The sequence below is a fragment of the Balaenoptera musculus genome, chromosome 10 (genome assembly GCF_009873245.2).
Source record: "Balaenoptera musculus isolate JJ_BM4_2016_0621 chromosome 10, mBalMus1.pri.v3, whole genome shotgun sequence".
NCBI classification, from domain to species: domain Eukaryota; kingdom Metazoa; phylum Chordata; class Mammalia; order Artiodactyla; family Balaenopteridae; genus Balaenoptera; species Balaenoptera musculus.
The window spans coordinates 94,018,485-94,035,308 of NC_045794.1; the positions used below are offsets into that span (position 1 = coordinate 94,018,485).

General features: G+C 58.5%; 1 protein-coding gene across 4 annotated transcripts; it reads left to right on the top strand.

Annotated features, from left to right (window-relative positions):
- The first annotated feature begins 3,022 nt into the window (after positions 1-3,022).
- On the top strand, positions 3,023-15,533 carry SH3BP1 (SH3 domain binding protein 1). 4 transcript variants are annotated; one of them, XM_036867534.1, is made up of 18 exons: positions 3,026-3,508; positions 4,663-4,705; positions 4,937-5,041; positions 6,185-6,261; positions 6,545-6,656; positions 6,748-6,824; positions 7,327-7,465; positions 8,025-8,093; positions 8,244-8,334; positions 8,746-8,891; positions 9,639-9,750; positions 10,119-10,200; positions 10,294-10,374; positions 10,888-11,004; positions 11,552-11,649; positions 11,984-12,149; positions 13,176-13,270; positions 15,356-15,533. In XM_036867534.1, the coding sequence occupies exons 1-18, from the start codon at positions 3,450-3,452 to the stop codon at positions 15,454-15,456; spliced, it is 1,770 nt and encodes a 589-aa protein (XP_036723429.1). In that variant the 5' UTR covers positions 3,026-3,449; the 3' UTR covers positions 15,457-15,533. The 4 variants fall into 4 exon arrangements, with proteins under 4 accessions (XP_036723428.1, XP_036723429.1, XP_036723427.1 ...); XM_036867532.1 differs by having other exon boundaries at positions 6,188-6,261; positions 14,697-15,533; XM_036867530.1 differs by having other exon boundaries at positions 3,028-3,508; positions 14,697-15,533.
- The last annotated feature ends 1,291 nt before the right edge of the window (positions 15,534-16,824 follow it).

The window sequence follows — 16,824 nt, forward strand, 5'->3', positions numbered from 1 at the left end:
CCACGTGCCACAACTACTGAAGCTGGCGCTCCTAGAGCCCGTGCTCTGCAACAAGAGAAGCCACCGCAATGAGAGGCCCGCGCACCGCCATGAAGAGTAGCCCCCGCTCGCCCCAGCTAGAGAAAGCCCGCGTGCAGCAACGAAGACCCAACGCAGCCAAAAATTAATTAATTAATTAATTAATAAAACCACATGATACCAACCTCACTGGAGGATGTGAAGTACGTGACAATAAGTGCCATTGAACCCAGGCTGCAGGACACATTTAGGGGGCAACTGAGGCAGGAATGGGGGTTAAAGGGTCTTTCCATTACTGACTTTGCAGGCTGAATAATAAACAGGGCCAGGCACTGTCCTAAGTATTTTACAAATTAATTTATTTAACCCTCACAACCTATCAGGTAGATGCTATTATTCTCAAGCGACTGAGGAGGACAAAGGCTCAGAAAGGTGAACTACCTCGCCCCAGGTCACCCAGCTGGTGAGAGGCTGAGCCGAGCCCAGCCAGCCAGCTCCATCCACACCAGTAAGCTCTGTCTTGGGTTGGAAATAAACGTCCATCGATGCGAAGTCTTCACTTGCCATTCAAGTCGGCTGTGTTTATTGAGCTCCTGTGACTATGGCATATTGCTAGGCCCCTGAATTCAGCCTAAGCCAGACAAGGCCCAGGCCCTCCTCAGGAGGAGACCCAGCAAGTCATTAGAGAAGGGGTTGGCTGGTGACCTCTGAGGTCCCCTTCCGCATCTGCAGTTCTAAAACTATGATCTCAACATTCACTGATTGAAACCTCTGAGTCCAAAAGTCTCTGATGACAACATCCTTCGAAGGAACAGCCAATGATCCAAACTTCAGGGCTTCCAACCTTTTCACGATTCAACATCTGAGTGTGCTTGAGCTTAAATATACCCTAAAACATACCCCTTACCCAGCTAAAAGGTACAGCAGCCCCACCCAGGCTGGACATGGAGGAGCCAGGTGCCCTTCCTGCAAAGGCTCTTGGGTCTGGCTGGAGGGGAGTCTGGAGCCCAGATGGGAGGCCCAGAGCTCAGGTGGCCTGATTATACGGCTCAGTTGTTTCCACAGCAGCTGCTGCTACAGCCCACATAGACTGACCCCTCCCCAGGCTGCAGCTGGGGACTCAGGCCCAGGCAAGACTAGGGGGGACAGGGGTAGAAGCCAGGCCTTGCCCTGAAGGACCTTCAGAACAGCTGGGGAAGTGGACAAGCCCAGGCCAGTGTGGTCTGGGCCAGAGGCAGGGCTGGAACAGGATGGGGACACCATGTAGCCTGGAGATTTCCCAGACGGCAGGACAGTGGCACCTGATGTCAAGTTGCTGCCTTGGGAGTCTTCAGTTTCCTAATTCTGCACACAGTAGGTTGTGCCCATTGCGGAGACAGGGGAAACTGAGTCACCACCAAGTTCTGGGATCTGTCCAGTGAGGAAGGTGGAGAGGCCAGGACTAGAACCCAGACATTGCAAAGCGCAGCCCCACATTTTAAGAAGCCAAGTCGGGACTTCCCTGGTGGCGCAGTGGTTAAGAATCCGCCTGTCAATGCAGGGGACACAGGTTCGATCCCTGGTCCGGGAAGATGCCACATGCTGCGGAGCAACTAAGCCCGCGCGCTGCAACTACTGAGCCTGTGAGCCTAGGGTCCACGCTCCGCAACAAGAGAAGCCACCGCGATGAGAAGCCCACACACCGCAATGAAGAGTAGCCCCCGCTCACCGCAACTAGAGAAAGCCCGCGCAGCAACGAAGACCCAACATAGCCAAAAAAAAAAAAAAAAAACAGAAGCCAAGTCTATACTGGACTCTGATGTCTCCCTCCATCGAGGCATTCCTCAAGCCCTGCCCCCCTTAGAATCCCCTCCAGGGGCCTTCCAGCTGGGAGAAGGGGAAGTGGGCAGGGAAACCTAGCCTGGGATCAATCCCCTCATCCTGGCCTAAGCCTTTGATCCAGGAGCCTCCCAACTTCCAGCCAGGATTCCACACTCAGGTTCCCTTCGCAGACCATCCCCACCCCACCAGGGTCTGCCTGGCTCTCCCTTTGGAGAGTTGGAGGGGCAGCCAGTGTCCAGCACGTGCCCACTGTGTGCCAGGCCCCATGTTGGGCCCGGGGCACACGGAGATGTCTGAGGTGGAGGTCCTGCCCTCAGAAGTGCCCAGTCTGCCCACCCACACACAGTAGGTGCTCAAGTAACCCTCAAACTGAACTGAAACTCCAACAAGGCAAAGTGCAGTAGGTGTGCTAGGACCCTACCCCAGGCCCCTCCCTCTCCCCCCACCCCCCGGAGCTCCTGATGCCCAAGGGGTGCAGGGGTTCAGAGTAAGAAGAGCCTACTGTTTGCCAAAGGCTCTCATCTTGTATTAACTGGCAGTTATGGAGCATCTACTGTATGTCCCAGTGTGTTTTGGGTGGAGAGCCGAAGAAATAACTACTACAGTACTGAGTTTGGGGAGGTCAGAGAAGTATCCATGTCCTTGCCTTACAAGAAGTTAGGGCAGGGACTGAGGAAGTCTGCCGGGCGAAGGGATTTCACAGACAGAGGAAACTCGCGGCTGGGGCTGGAAGACGGCAGGGTGTCAGGGAACTGCTCTGGGAGGTTTCGCTGTGGCTGGAGGGTGGTGGGGACCCCCGTGAAAGGGGCGATGGGAGCAGAAGTATGGGTGCTGGAGGAGCAGGCAGGAGTGTCTTATCCACTCTTCCGGGTGGGCAGGGTCAGGACAGCTGACCCACAGGCCATTAGAGACAGTGAGTCCAGAGTTCCAGGGAGTTGTCCACGGGCACGCTGCAGCAGCGTGGCCCCAGGAAGCCAAAGCCTCCAGCCCATCTTCCAGCAGGGGAGCAGGGGTTGACCTTTAGCTCAAGGTGGCCAGGAGGTCCTTCCGGAAGGGAGTCTAGGACAGCATACTTTGGGAGGCCTAGATGGGCCTGTCCTTGGCCTCTGCCTCCTAAACATGGAACCCTGTTTTCCCTTTAAGAGGGTGCCAAAGTTATTTATACCCAGGGCTTGCAGGCCGGCGGGTGGGGCAGGAACCCAGGAAGCCGGGCAGGCGCGGTGGCAGGAACGGGCTTACCTGCTTCCCGCCACCGGGGCTGGGCGGGGCGGAGCGGGGAGGAGGGGCCGCCCGCACAACCTGTGGATCGCCAGGCGGCCGGCGGACCCACACTCGCCGGGACCGTGTGGGGGCGACCTCGGGGGGCCCGGAAGACGCGAAAGAGCGAGAAAACAAACTTGGAGAAAGGAGTGACCTGGGGGCCGGGGGCGGAGTCGCCAGCGGGGGAGGAGAGAGTGAGCAGCAGCGAGAGCGCGGCTGGCCCAGGAAGCGGAGAGCGCCGCCCACCCACCCGGGGCGAGAGAGGCAGCGCGGGCAGAGGCAGGCTGGGCCGGGGGCTGCCGGGCCCTCGACCCCCACCGTGACCCCGCGGCCCCCAGCCCGCCCCCAAGATGATGAAGAGGCAGCTGCATCGCATGCGGCAGCTGGCCCACACGGGCAGCTTGGGACGGTGAGTGTCAACCCCTTCCGTTCCAGTCCCATTCTCACCCGGCAGGACCCTAGGGGAGGTGGGAGGTCGGGGGGAGACTGAGGACAGCTGGACAGCCACCTTCTGACTGGCCACCTCTTTTCCTCCCCTCTGAATGCCACCCCCTCTCCCAGCCAGAGCAGGAGGGGCAGGCGCTGGCCTTTGGGGGAAGGGGCACCCCTACCCGTGATTGGAGGGTGGGTGGAGGATCAAGGATGCTGGGTCTTCTCTGTCTCCATGAGCCCCTGAGTGGACGGTCCTCCCTGGCCTCACTTGTCCCCTCTGTACAAGGGGGGACTGTTAACCATCTCTGGTTGCCTGCGGGGGAGGGACGGTCAGGGCCCCAGACCTTGCGGGAGCAGCAGAGATAGGGTCCTGGCAGCGATGGGAGGAGGGGCCGCCCCTGCCCTGCCCTGCGCCTCTTCCCGCCGCCCTCCAGCCCAGAGGCCTCCTTGCTTCTCTGTCTTGTTTCTGCTTTTCTCAGCCTCAGATGGAAACATCCCCACATTCCCACCACAGCCCCTGAGCTGGTGGTGTGGAGGGCGGAAATTTGGGGAGCTCCCAGGGCCTGTCTTCTCTCCTCGTCCCCCTGCGCTGGGAGTTTCTCATTCTCTGGGCTCAGGGGAGGGGACTGGGTGTCCACAGACCTGCTCTAGTCACACACTGGCGCAGATGCCTATATGAGCGTGGGCAGTCAGGCCACCTTGCTCTGAGCCTCAGTGTCCCCAGCGTGTCCCCGGGCAGGGGCCCAGGACCTGCCCACCACCACAGTCCAGAGTCCTTTGTGACCAACAGCCCAGGAGTCTGAGCTCGCACACTTCCTGTTCTTGGGGCAGCCCGGGCCTCCTCTCCCCAGGTCAGCAGAAGAGAGAGGCTCCCCCAGTCCCCGCTTCGGTTTCGGCCGCCCTCTCTCAGGACACAACCCTGGGTGGAGAAGAAAAAGCCCGGTATCCTATTCCCGCCCCCACGGAATGTGTTCCGACTGGGATGAGGCAGGCGGGCCACCCAGGGCAGCCTGACTGGGAGGGACACTGGAAGCAACTGGGGTTCAGGTGCCCTGTTTGCAGTTGGGGGGCAGGAGGAGGCGGGGGTTTCCTAACCTGGGCCAGCTCAGCAGAAGCTGTCTCCCTCTGCAGCACCCCGGAGACTGCCGAGTTCCTGGGGGAGGACCTGCAGCAGGTACGTGCCTGGGCCGGCAGCGGGTGGCAGGGCAGGCCCATGCAGGCTGTCAGCAGAGGGCCAGGCAGGGATGCCATTGGGGGCCCGAGTTGAGTCATTCCCACGCTGTTGGCAATGGGGTCCCCAGGAGGAGGGAAGAGAAAGGTAGTTCCTGCTCTGGGGGAGAACAGGACAGTGGGGCGTGGGGAACAACAGCCCCCCACGATCCATAACCCCTGGACCCCCTCCCAGGTGGAGCAGCGACTGGAGCCGGCCAAGCGAGCAGCCCACAATGTCCACAAACGGCTGCAGGCCTGTCTGCAGGGCCAGAGCGGGGCGGACATGGACAAGCGGGTGGTGAGTGGGGGTCCCAGGGAGGAGGGGCCTGGGCAGGACACCTCTGTCCAGCGGGGCAGCGAGGTCGGGGCTGGGGTCTCCCCACTAGTCTGAGTTTCTGGCACCAAGGGGGTGGAGACTGCTCTGTCCCAAGGCTCCTCCGGCACCCCACTCATGAGGTCCTATTTCTTCCCCATCCCCTTCGTGACGCCGCCCGCCTGCACCAATCTTCTGAGCCAAAGCCACGCCTCTGACAGCACCTGAACCTCTCTGTCCAATCAGCACCCAGAGCAGGTGCCCACAACTGGGCAGTCTGTGAGGGCTTCCTGAAAGAAGTTGCATTTGAGCTGGATTTTGAGTGTTACTCACTGGTGTTAACCAGCAGCCAGTATTTATGGACTGATTACTGCTAGTCTGTTACTAGGATATCTCCATGCATTGCCTCACTTAATGCTGAAAACAACCTTAGGACGAGGCTGCCCTTATTAGCACTGTGTACTGAGGAGGAAACGGAGACAGAGAGGTAATGTGACCCACTCAAGGTCACACAGCTAGTAAGAGGCAAAACTGAGATTCGAACTCTGGTCTCCCTGACCTAAGCTGGTGCTCTCTACAACGCTAGGTAGGAATGTGGGGGGCAAACTTGTAACTGGGCAACAATTCCGTGTGGCCAGAGCAATAGGGAACCGTGGAGGGTTTTGAGCTCCGCAGGGGCTAGGTCAGCCACAGATGCCCTGCGGCAAGGGAGAGGGCCCACTCTGAGGTTGTGTTCCTGGCTCCTCCACCCTCCCTCTACCTGTGAACTGGGGCAAGCTCCATGCCCTCTGTTTTTAGTTTTCCATTCAGTGATGGGACTTGGTCCATCACTCCTTCGTGCCCAATCAAGTGGCTTCTGGGAGGGGGCAAGGGGGCCTCAGATGGGTGGGGGCTCTGTACATGGTTATGGGGAGCTGTCACCTCCACCGTGCCTTGTCCTCATCCTGCTTCTACTCTCACCTGTGTCCGTGGCCCTCCTGGGTTCCCGCCTCCCCTGTCCACGCCCAGGGCCTTGGTGGGGATTCTGCCCCCAGGAGACTCGCCATGTGCTCAGGCAGGGGCGTGGAAGCAACCTAGTGGGTGAGCACATGCGCTCACGCTCACAGCCGGCCCCGCCCTTCCCTGCAGAAGAAGCTTCCCCTCATGGCTCTGTCCACCACGATGGCCGAGAGCTTCAAGGAGCTGGACCCTGATTCCAGCATGGGGTGAGCACGACAGGAACCTTGGCCCTCACCTGGAGATGCCAAGGAGGGATCTGGGTCAGGAGAGGGTCCCAGTCAGGGAGGGCATCCACGGTGGAAGGATGACCAGGCTGGGAAGAGTGTCCAGGTCAGTGAGGGCGGCCAGACCTGCGCGGGCGTTGGGCTCAGTGAAGACGAAGGAGAGACAGACGGGGGGTGATGGGGAGGGAGGAGGCCCCCCTCCCCGGTCTCTCCAGAGCGGGGTGAGGGGCTGTGGGGCCCGGCCCACTGGGTGCTGTGTCCACAGGAAGGCCTTGGAGATGAGCTGTGCCATTCAGAACCAGCTTGCCCGCATCCTGGCCGAGCTTGAGATGACCCTGGAGCGGGACGTCCTGCAGCCACTCAACAGGCTGAGTGAGGTGACCTTGCCCCCTCCCTCTGCCCCCAGCATCCCCAGCCTCCAGCTCCCACCTCCGCAGCCCGCTGAACCCTTCCTGTGCCCGCCCCCAGGAGGAGCTGCCAGCCATCCTCAAGCACAAGAAAAGCCTGCAGAAGCTGGTGTCTGACTGGAACACGCTCAAGAGCAGGTGGGAGCCACAGCCTCTCGGTGAGGTTCACGCCTACTTCAGCCTACGGATGTGGCCACAGAGCTTCGAGGCCCTTCCCCCACTAGGAGGACACTGCAGGGCCCACTGAGTACAGTGTGTGTCCTTGTGCACACGCCTGGTCCTTAGGAAGACATGTGGGGACAGTGCGTGTGAGGGTGCCTCTGTGCGCGTATGTGCATATGCTTGTGCCAGCTGGGGTACCCAAAAGCCCGGGATAGCCATAAACAATCCTCCAAGATCCCTGGATGGCGGGAGGGGCCCCACCCTCCACTCTGGAGGTGCGTGGCCCTGATCACCAAGCCCACCACCAGGGGGTGCGCCAGAGCACTCTGCCCAGGGTGGGCAGAGACTCAAGGCCAGTTCAGCTCTGGGATTTGCATCTATAAATTCCGGAATCCTATGTGGTCAGGCCTATGGAGGGGCCCTTGGCTCTGGACATGCGATGGGGACAGTAACCTCCCCACCTTGGGATCATCCCCAGGCTCAGTCAGGCAGCTAAGAACTCAGGCAGTGGTCAGGGCCTGGGTGGCGGCCCGGGCAGTTACACCACCACAGCCAACAAGGTGGAGATGCTGAAGGAGGAGGAGGAGGAGCTGAAGAGGAAGGTGGAGCAGTGCAAGGTGAGGGCACTTGGGGCTTCCTGGGTGTGTGGTGGTGGCAGGGGTGGGTGCTGTCCCCATTTCTCAGATGACGAAACTGAAGCTCAGAGAGGTGACGTGACTTGCCCCAGGCCACATAGCTAGGAAGCAGCAGAGCCGAGATTTGAACCCAGGCTGTCAGGCTCCAAGGCCTGTGTACTTAGCCATTACCTTGTAGCCACTTCTGTCTATACCATGCGCATAACACCTGGGAGGCAGAGACACCTGTTCACCAGAATCTCAGTGTGTTTGCTAAGTGAGTGAATGAATGAATGAAGGGTGGGTGAACAAATGAGTGGTGAGTAACACAAGGCACTGTGCTGAGGATATAGGGACACAGAGAAGAGGACTAGAAGCTGTAAAAGCCCCTCAAGAGTTCAAAGGGGTCCCTGCGGGCTGGCCCCAGGAGCAAACCGTAAGCAGAGAGAGGAGAGCTGGTTGTGACCCTCCCCGTACAGCTTGGGCAAGTTGCTATCCCCTCCAAGCTTCCCCGCTGGGCCCCAGCCTTGCTGGTATAAGCCCTCCCCTCTCTGTCCCCAAGGACGAGTACTTGGCCGATCTGTACCACTTTGCCACCAAGGAGGACACCTATGCCAACTACTTCATCCACGTGAGTCCAAGACCAGGCTCCTGCCACCCGGAGCTCAGGGGCCACTGAGACCCCCTGCGAGATGGTGGGAGGGAGGGATCTGCATTTGTGGCCCCTGGGGGAGGCTCAGCTTCCCTCACTTCCCCCGGGGGTGCCCCCTTGTCCCCATAGCTCATGGAGATTCAGGCCGATTACCATCGCAAGTCTCTGAGCTCGCTGGACACGGCCCTGGCTGAGCTGAGGGAGAACCACAGCCAAACAGGTGGGGACACAGGCAGGCCCCGACTCCCACCCTGCTTGGGGCACGTTAAGAAGCTTGCACTCCATCACGAAAGGCAGCAGGGAGCCAGGGATGAGTTCTGAGCAGGGGAGCGCTCAATTAGATTCTCGATGAAGAGATTGCTCCGGCTGCTGCGTGGAGGATGGAATGAAGGGGCAGCACTGGAACCCTGTTAGGAGGCAGAAGGGAGGTGACAGTGGCCCGGACTGGGGTGGGGGCAGTGGAGGTGGGCGGATTCAAGAGACGTGTTGGATGACTTCAGGATGTGTGGCATGGGTGGTCAGGAGGGAGGTGGTAGCCCCTTGAGAACGTCTGGGGATGCCCCTGTCTGCCCTGACCTGGATGCTCAGAGGTGGGAGGACCCTGGGCCGCTGATCTGTCTCGTCCCTGCAGACCCCTCCCCCTCGATGATGGCCGCCCCCTTCTCCAGGGTGTATGGGGTGCCTCTGGGAACCCACCTGCGAGAGCTGGGCCGGGACATCGCCCTGCCCATCGAGGCCTGCGTCACGATGCTGCTTTCTGAGGGCATGAAGGAAGAGGTGGGACTCACTGGGGTGGGTGGGGAAGGAGCACCAGGGCCCTCACTCGGTCCCACAGCTCCTACACGCTGCCCGTGCTGGGACCTGTAATCGCACCATTAGCGTACAGGTGCCGGGAGAAGGCGTGGCCTCCTGCTGCTGAACTGATACCACCTCCCACTTAACGACGCTCACGTGGGCCGGGCACTGTGCCATCAGCCCTTTGCGCTCCTTGTTCCATTGGATTATCCCAGTAACCCTTGGGGGTAGCCCTCATTGGCTCCACTTTGCAAGGGGGAGGCAGAGGCCAATGGGTAGACATGCCCAGCAGGTGAGAAGGTGGCCGTGAAGCTGGAGACTCCGCGTGAGTCACAGCCACACGCTGCCCTCATCCGTCCTTTGCACCTCGGTTGTGCTAGTGTATCGGCTGCTTTCCTGAGGACAGACCCTTAGGAGGTGGACCACACCCAAAGACAGACCTAGGCTTCAGGACAGTCCTGCTGGGCCTCCTATCTCCCTTTCACTCTTAACCAGACTCCTGTCTCCCCACGACTTTTCTGAGCTCCTCCCGGACTTCCCGTTTTGCTCAGAATCTTAGACCTTGAGAGTCGAGAGGAACCACGAATACAGTGGTGTTCACTCTGCCCACCAGCCCAGTGGGGCCCCCGAGGCCTACTCCAGGCCATGAGTGGGCCAGGGCCTCCCAACTGGGGTGTCCTGCCCCGCCCACCCCTCCGTGATCCCCACCTGCCCCCTCTCGCACCTCAGGGCCTCTTCCGTCTGGCCGCCGGGGCCTCAGTGCTGAAGCGCCTCAAGCAGACAATGGCCTCGGACCCCTGCAGCCTGCAGGAGTTCTGCTCTGACCCCCACGCTGTGGCAGGTACCTGCTCTGAGGAGCCCTGGGTGGAGAGCCTTCCCCCCAAATCCCTTCCCTGAAGCTGCCTGAAATGATCCCATGATAGTTTGGCTTAAGGCCTGATAATCTGCCAAGAAGACATCTGAGGAGACATAGGAGTCCTTAATGTTGAGGTCCATGGTGAGCCCCCTGAAACGTGTGTATGTTTTCCTGGGGACAAGATCACTAGGCTTCATCATTTTCTCAAAAGGGCCCGTGGCCCAAAGAAATGATCAGACCTAGACACGTTAGTGTGAACAAGGGCTAAAGGTTCCTAACATGGAGAGACCTGAGGACTGGGGGTAAAGTTGGGGGCTTGGGGGGCTGCATCTGAGCCCCCGCCACCACTCCAGGTGCCCTCAAGTCCTACCTGCGGGAGCTGCCGGAGCCCCTGATGACCTTTGACCTCTATGACGACTGGATGAGGGCAGCCAGGTGAGGATGGGGTCGGGGGGCGGGTGCTGGGGAGGACGAGGCTGCAGAGGGGCCACTCAGGGCAGGCTCACCAGGTCTCTCCCCCGTCCACAGCCTGAAGGAGCCAGGAGCCCGGCTGGAGGCCCTCCAGGAGGTGTGCAGCCGCCTGCCCCGTGAGAACCTCAGCAACCTCAGGTGAGCCCCCAGCCCACACCCGGCCTCCCCAAGCCAAGGCCCAGCTGCCACTTCCGGGCCGTGGGCTGGCGTCCTTGTCCTAAGCAATATTTCTGAAAATACCACTTTGAGGTATTAACTGTATTTTTTTATACTAGACATCGAACTGAACACATACCTTGAACCTTGAAGCCACACCACCCGGCTTTAAATCCCACCTCTGCCACTATGTGGTCCTAGGCTAGCAATTTAACTCTCTGTGCCTCAGCACCCTCGTGTGGAAGACTTGGAGCATAACAGTCCCTACTCTGTAGGGTGGCTGGGAGGTTCTCAACTTAGTGCCTGACACGTAAGGTGGTGTTCAGTAGGTCAGCTAATGTAACTAGTAAAAATTTTCCTAAATGTCCTGTGTGGTGTCTTTGCCACTCTTTGGCAGTCCCAGGCTGGAGGAGTCTCAGGTATTGGGGGGCATCCATGGGTGTTCATGACCCAAGATGCCCTGCCCCTGGTCCAAGTCCCCCTCCCACGCCCCAGGTACCTGATGAAGTTCCTGGCACGGCTGGCCGAGGAGCAGGAGGTGAACAAGATGACACCCAGCAACATCGCCATTGTCCTGGGGCCCAACCTGCTGTGGCCCCCTGAGAAAGAAGGGTGAGTGGCCACAGGTTGGGGAGAAGGTGGCAGTTCCCTCCTCCCCCCAACATCTGCTGCTTATTTTTCCCCTGGGCCTCAGTTTCCCCATCCTTGGAGTAGGTTGAGCAGCTCCAATTTTCGAGGCTGCTGTGAGGAGCAGCCAAAGGGATCATGGACCCCATGGGGCTTTGGACATAGGCATTCTGGGTAAAGGCAGTAATGGGGTGCTTGGTGGCCTGTTACGGGGAGCTGGGAGCCCAGAGATATGATTCTAGCACCCCCCCGCCCCCCACCTTCCAGAGATGGGCCTGAGGAAGTCACTCTGGACCCTCATTTCCTCATCTGTAAATTGGAGAGAAACTAGACAAACATTGAGGATTTTTGCTTTGGGAATTAGATGAGATAATAAACGGAGAAATGCTTTGTAAACTGTAAAGTGCTGTTTTATGTGAGGGGTTGTTATTCACCTGATCCTTGTGTCCCCAGTGCCCAGCACAGGGCCAGAGAGTTGGGGTCACTAGACTTTGCTAAATGATGACTCACTTTCACTTTCTTTTTGTCCCAGGGACCTGGCCCAGCTGGACGCGGCCTCCGTCTCATCCATCCAGGTGGTGGGCATGGTCGAGGCTCTGATACAGAATGCAGACACTCTCTTCCCTGGAGGTAAATCTCCCGCCTTTGTGAACGTGTCCCTTTTTGTGCCGTCATCTGCCCAGCTTGGTGCCCTCCAGACTCAGCTTCAGTCCCTGGCAACCCTGCAAACTCACCACAAGGCCTGGAGGAAATGGCTTCTCCACTCTGAGCCTCAGTTTCTCATCTGTAAAATGGGGATGATGATGCCTGCTTCGTGAGATTGTTGTGAGGCCCACCTGGGAGTGGGAAGGCGAAACATGGTCCAGACAACATCAGGGGAAAGGGAAAGTGGTCCCGACACCGGCTGAGGCGGGGAGGCCTGCAGAAGCTCTGTAAGTTCATATCTGCTCCCTTCTGTCTGCAGATATCAACTTCAACGTGTCAGGCCTGTTCTCAGGGCCTGCACCCCAGGACAAGGTCAGCGACAGGCCAGCTTCTGAGGAGCTTCCGTCGATTGCCACGCCCACCCCGGCCGCTGTACCAGCTCCAGCTTCAGCCCCTGCCCCAGCCTCGGTGGCTCTCAAGGAAAGGTAAGGACTGATGGGTATGAATGGCCCCTGTCCTGGCCTCGAGATGCCCAGCCTGAGGCACCATCTCTCAGGGTGTCCAGTAGCATTTTAGGAAATATTATATTTTCATCCCAAATACCAGGTTTTCCAGTTTGGACTGGGTAGGATAGAGACCTCAGAGGCGTATTCTTCTCAACCTCTGATGTGTTCCCTTCTGTGTTATATGGTTCTTTACTGAGCACCTACTATGTGCCAGGCACTGTTTCAGACCCTGGAGATTTAGGGAACTAGGGAACTGATCATTTTGGAATGTGTAAATTCTGTACCTTCCAGTCTTCTCTTTGGTCCTTTAAATCGGAAGGTTTAACATGGTACCATGTTGCCTCCGTACCCAGCGGGTATTGATCAGTTATCACAGACTGCTGGGGCCCAAACCATGAATTTCCTCAGATGAGCAAGACAGACAAATGCTGCCCTTAGAGCTCGCATTCCAGGGAGTGGGGAGACAGAATCAACCAGAACACTGATGAAGGCACAGTATAATGTCAGGCGGTGATGTGTGCTACAGAGGACAGTAGAGCAGGGTCGGGGGGTTGGGGGGTCGAGTAGGGAACAGGAGTCAGGCCAGGGGGGCTCAGGAAAGGCCTCCCCAAGGAGTAGCCAATGGAGCAGAGCCAGGAATGAACCCTGGCCTCCTCCCCCGCTTCTCGTCCATTCTCTGGCTTCTAGTGGCTGGAACATCCCGTAAAGATCACATGGAGGTTGAGAGCTGAGACACAGGGGAGGCCCTGCTTTCTACCCCACATCTTGGCCACATGAGGGACCTCAGACACTGCCGCAGTGTCACACAGCAGCCAGGGCTCAGTGGATACAAACTCTGGCCCATGCCAGAAGCATCTTATCAGATCCCAGGCCCTGCCACAAAGTGGTGGAGGACAACTCCTGGGAGGACGCAAACTCAGCCTGTTGGCTGGGAATCTCCCCAGGATTCCAGGAGTCCTCTGGGAGATGGCCAAGGCTGACCCTGACCCTCTCCTTCCCTCGCAGGGCAGAGTCTGAGGCACCCCCCAGACCAGCCTCCCCCAAGGTCAGTAGGAGCTCCCTGGAGGCAGCCGCCCCAACAGAGGACATGGCTCGGAGGAGTGAGTTGGCTGTGGGAGGAGAAGGGGGGCAGAGGGTGGGCAGGGAAAGGGGGCGGGCAATCCCAGACCGTCCCATGTTTTCAGACAGCCAGGGGAGACCAGGAATCCAGGTGGCTAAGGGCCCAGGTTTGCTGCCGGACACTCTGGGTTCAGATTCCAGCTCTGTGACCTTGGGCAGGTGACTTCACCTGTCTGTGCCTCAGCTTCCTCCTCTGTGTAATGGGACAATAACTGCACCTGCCTTGTAGGGCTATTTGGAGAATTAAATGGTGCTGCCTGGCCCATACCCAGCACACAGTAAATGCTCGATAAAGGTCAGCGATTGAGTGTTGGGGGCGGTGGAGTTCAGTCCCTCAAGAAGACCAGGGATCACAGAGTGAAGAGGGAGGATGGGGTCTTCAAAAGACAGCGAAGGAGGGCAGTGGCGGTGCTGGTGGTTTGGTAGCCTCCTTCTGAGCCCCTTTGGTGCACTCACCTGTTCAGGTGGCCTAAAGCCAGGCAGGTGAGAAGGCCGAGGGTTCAGGTGGAGAGTCAGCCAGGGTAACTAGGACACTTGGGACACGCAGCCCAGGAGGCTCTAGAGTTTTCCACCTGGATGGGAGTAGGTGGGGCAGCGTCAGGAGCCTCTGGACCAGCAGGAGCTGGCAGGTCGCACACGGATCTTCTTACAGGAGGGGGCTTCTAGCCACCTTTCCTGGATGGGGTGCAAGCAGGATGTGTGCTCACTGGAGCACAAGTCAAAGGATGGTCACAGCATCACCTGCGCTGGTCCTCACGTCAGCCCTGGGAGGTCAAGGTTGTCATCTTATCTCACCGATGAAGAAACTGAGGCTCCCAGGGGGCAAGTGATTTGCCCAGGTCCTCCAGTTGGTGGAGACAGAGCTAGGACCAGGGTCCAGATGTCCTGCCCCACCTAACCCCTCGGCTGCCTTGTGAGGTTGGACTGTGCAGGGAGATCTGAGCGCTGGGGTGGGGCAGTTCCGGTGGGCTTCTGAGAGGAGGTGAGGAGGACCCAGGTGGCAGGTGGAACAGGCAGCAGTTCTTTATTCAGCAACTCTGTACTGAACACTTACACTGTGCTAGCCAGCTGGACATCAGCTGGCCTCGCTTAGTTTACATTCTAGTCAGGGAGACAAGCAATAATCGAGCAAAATTAAAACTGACAAGATCATTTCAGAGAGCAAGAAGTCCCGTGAAGAAAATACGACTGGAAAATATGCCAGTAACTGGGGCAGGGCGGGGGAGGGGCCCTCTAGCTGAGGACAGACGTGGACCGGGGCCCGAATGGTGAGCAGCCCGCGTGGAAACTGTTCCCGGCAGAGCGAACGGCAGACACAGCAGATTCAGAGATCCCGAGGTGGCGTCGAGCTTGGGGATTTGCCGCAGGTAGTGTAAACGCCTAACCGCCCCTCTCCTTCCTCCACAGCCAAGCGCCCAGCGCCGGCCAGGCCCACCATGCCGCCCCCCCAGGTCTCCAGCACCCGCGGCTCCCCTCCAGCCCCACCCCCGGCCCCTGGCTCTGGCAGCCCTGTGACCCCCCGGGCTCTGCCCCGCCGTCTGGTTGGCAGCAGCCTCCGGGCCCCCACGGTGCCACCCCCATTGCCCCCCACTGCCCCCCAGCCTGCCCGGCGCCAGAGCCGGCCTCCACCAGCCTCCCCCAGCCCGGCCTCCCCGGGGCCAACCTCCCTCATCCCAGTCTCTCTGAGCGCACCTACCGATGTGGACCTGGGGGCGGCCGCAGAGGAGGGAGGGGCCCCTGAGGCTGCAGGCAGGGCCCCCACTCCCCCAGTTATCCCCCCTCAGCCCCGGCCCAGGAGCCTCGCCTCAGAGACCGACTGAGCCGGCGGCTTCTCCCCGACAGCCCTCAGCATCACTCCTCCCCACCTTGTCCTCCCAGGACACAGCCTTCACCCGTCCCAAGGGGGTGAGGGCCTCCAGCCTTTGCCTACAAGTGCCTCGGTGTCCGCTGGGTCGGCCCTCACGGCAAGGAGGACTCAGGACAGTCCTCCACTTCCATACCTCTTACTCTTGGATCCACCCTGGGCTTGGGGGCGCCCCCTCAGCCAACTCCCCACTCTCTGGCAGGGTCCCAGGGGAGCCGCCGGAAGGAAGGAGAGGCTTGCCTGCTCCTACCGGACTTTTATTTTTCTCTTGCCAACATATTTTTTTGTAAGGCTGGTAAATAAATTATTTTGGACAAAACTGGAGCAGCTGCCCAAATGATAGTTTTATTTTCTGTTCTTGAAATAAAGAAGCCACTTTGATAAAGAGGAAAAAATTACCTGTTCTTTGCCTCCTTTCTTTTTTCTTGTCTGAAATAATAACAGCCAACATCTTTAGCGCTTACTCTGTGCTACACATTGTGCTTTTCTATGCATGATTTCCATTTAATCCTCTTCCAGGGAAGTAAATCCCATTACCTCTTACAGGTGAGGAGACTGAAGCTCAGAAAATGACCAAGGTCACATGGCAAGTGAGGCATGGACCTGGCCCAGGTCTGCCTGATTCCAGAGCCTGGATCTGTCCCTCACATCCTGAGCAATTTATTTAACTTCTTGGAGTTTCCTTCATCTGTGAAAACATTTTAACAACTTCCACCACAGAAATGTTGGTTTGAGGATTAAAAGAGACACACTTGTAAAGACCAAGGCACTGCCCTTGCACACAGAAGTGCCCTATAAGTGATGACTGCTGTTGCTGTTTCCCCCAACCTGTGGTGTTCTCTGCTCCTGGAGAAGGCAGGGAAGCCCCCCCTGTGGAGCAGGGATGGATCTGTCCTCAAATATTCCCTGAGGCTGCTCTGTGCCAGACTCTGGGCTAGGTCCCAACTCAGCCCTACGCCCTAGGAGCTCCTGGGAACGGACGGGCAGGAGAACTGACAATTAGAATCAAGTGTCATGGGGGTTCCCTGACGGTCCAGTGGTTAGGACTCCACGCTTTCACTGCCGAGCACGCAGGTTCAATCCCTGGTTGGGGAACTGAGATCCCGTAAGCCGCGTGGCAAGGCCAAAAAAAAAAGAAAAAGAATCAAGTGTCATGGCACTGGGAACCCATGTTAGCCCACTTAGGGGCAAGCCAGTTAACCCAGACTGGTGTGTGTGCGTGTGTGTGTGTATGTGTGTGTGTGTTTATGTGTGTAGGGTGGATGTCTAGAAGGCTTCCTGGAGGAGGTGGTATTGAGGGGGAGTCTTTCAGGAGCTGGCCAGCTAAAAAAGGGAAGAAGGAAGAACATTCCAAGCAAAGGAGACCACCTATGCAAAGGCCAGGAACAAAGGCCCAGGGCACTGAGGAACAGAAAATATCAGCCTCAGAGCCTGAGTGACAGGGTGTGGCTTTTCCCAGGTCTTTGAAGCTCCAGCTGCTCCTGGGGGTCAGACACGTCTTCAGAACCTTCTCAGAGGTTGGCAGACAACCTCAGAGTTGTGACACATTCCTCCCCAAGTGGGGACCTAGGCAGCTGGGTCCCATCACTGCCCTGGGCAACTGGCTACTTCTGCTCTGTCTCCTTCCCGCTCCAGGGTCCTTGGGTGACAGGCTGCCTCTAGCCCAGTGTC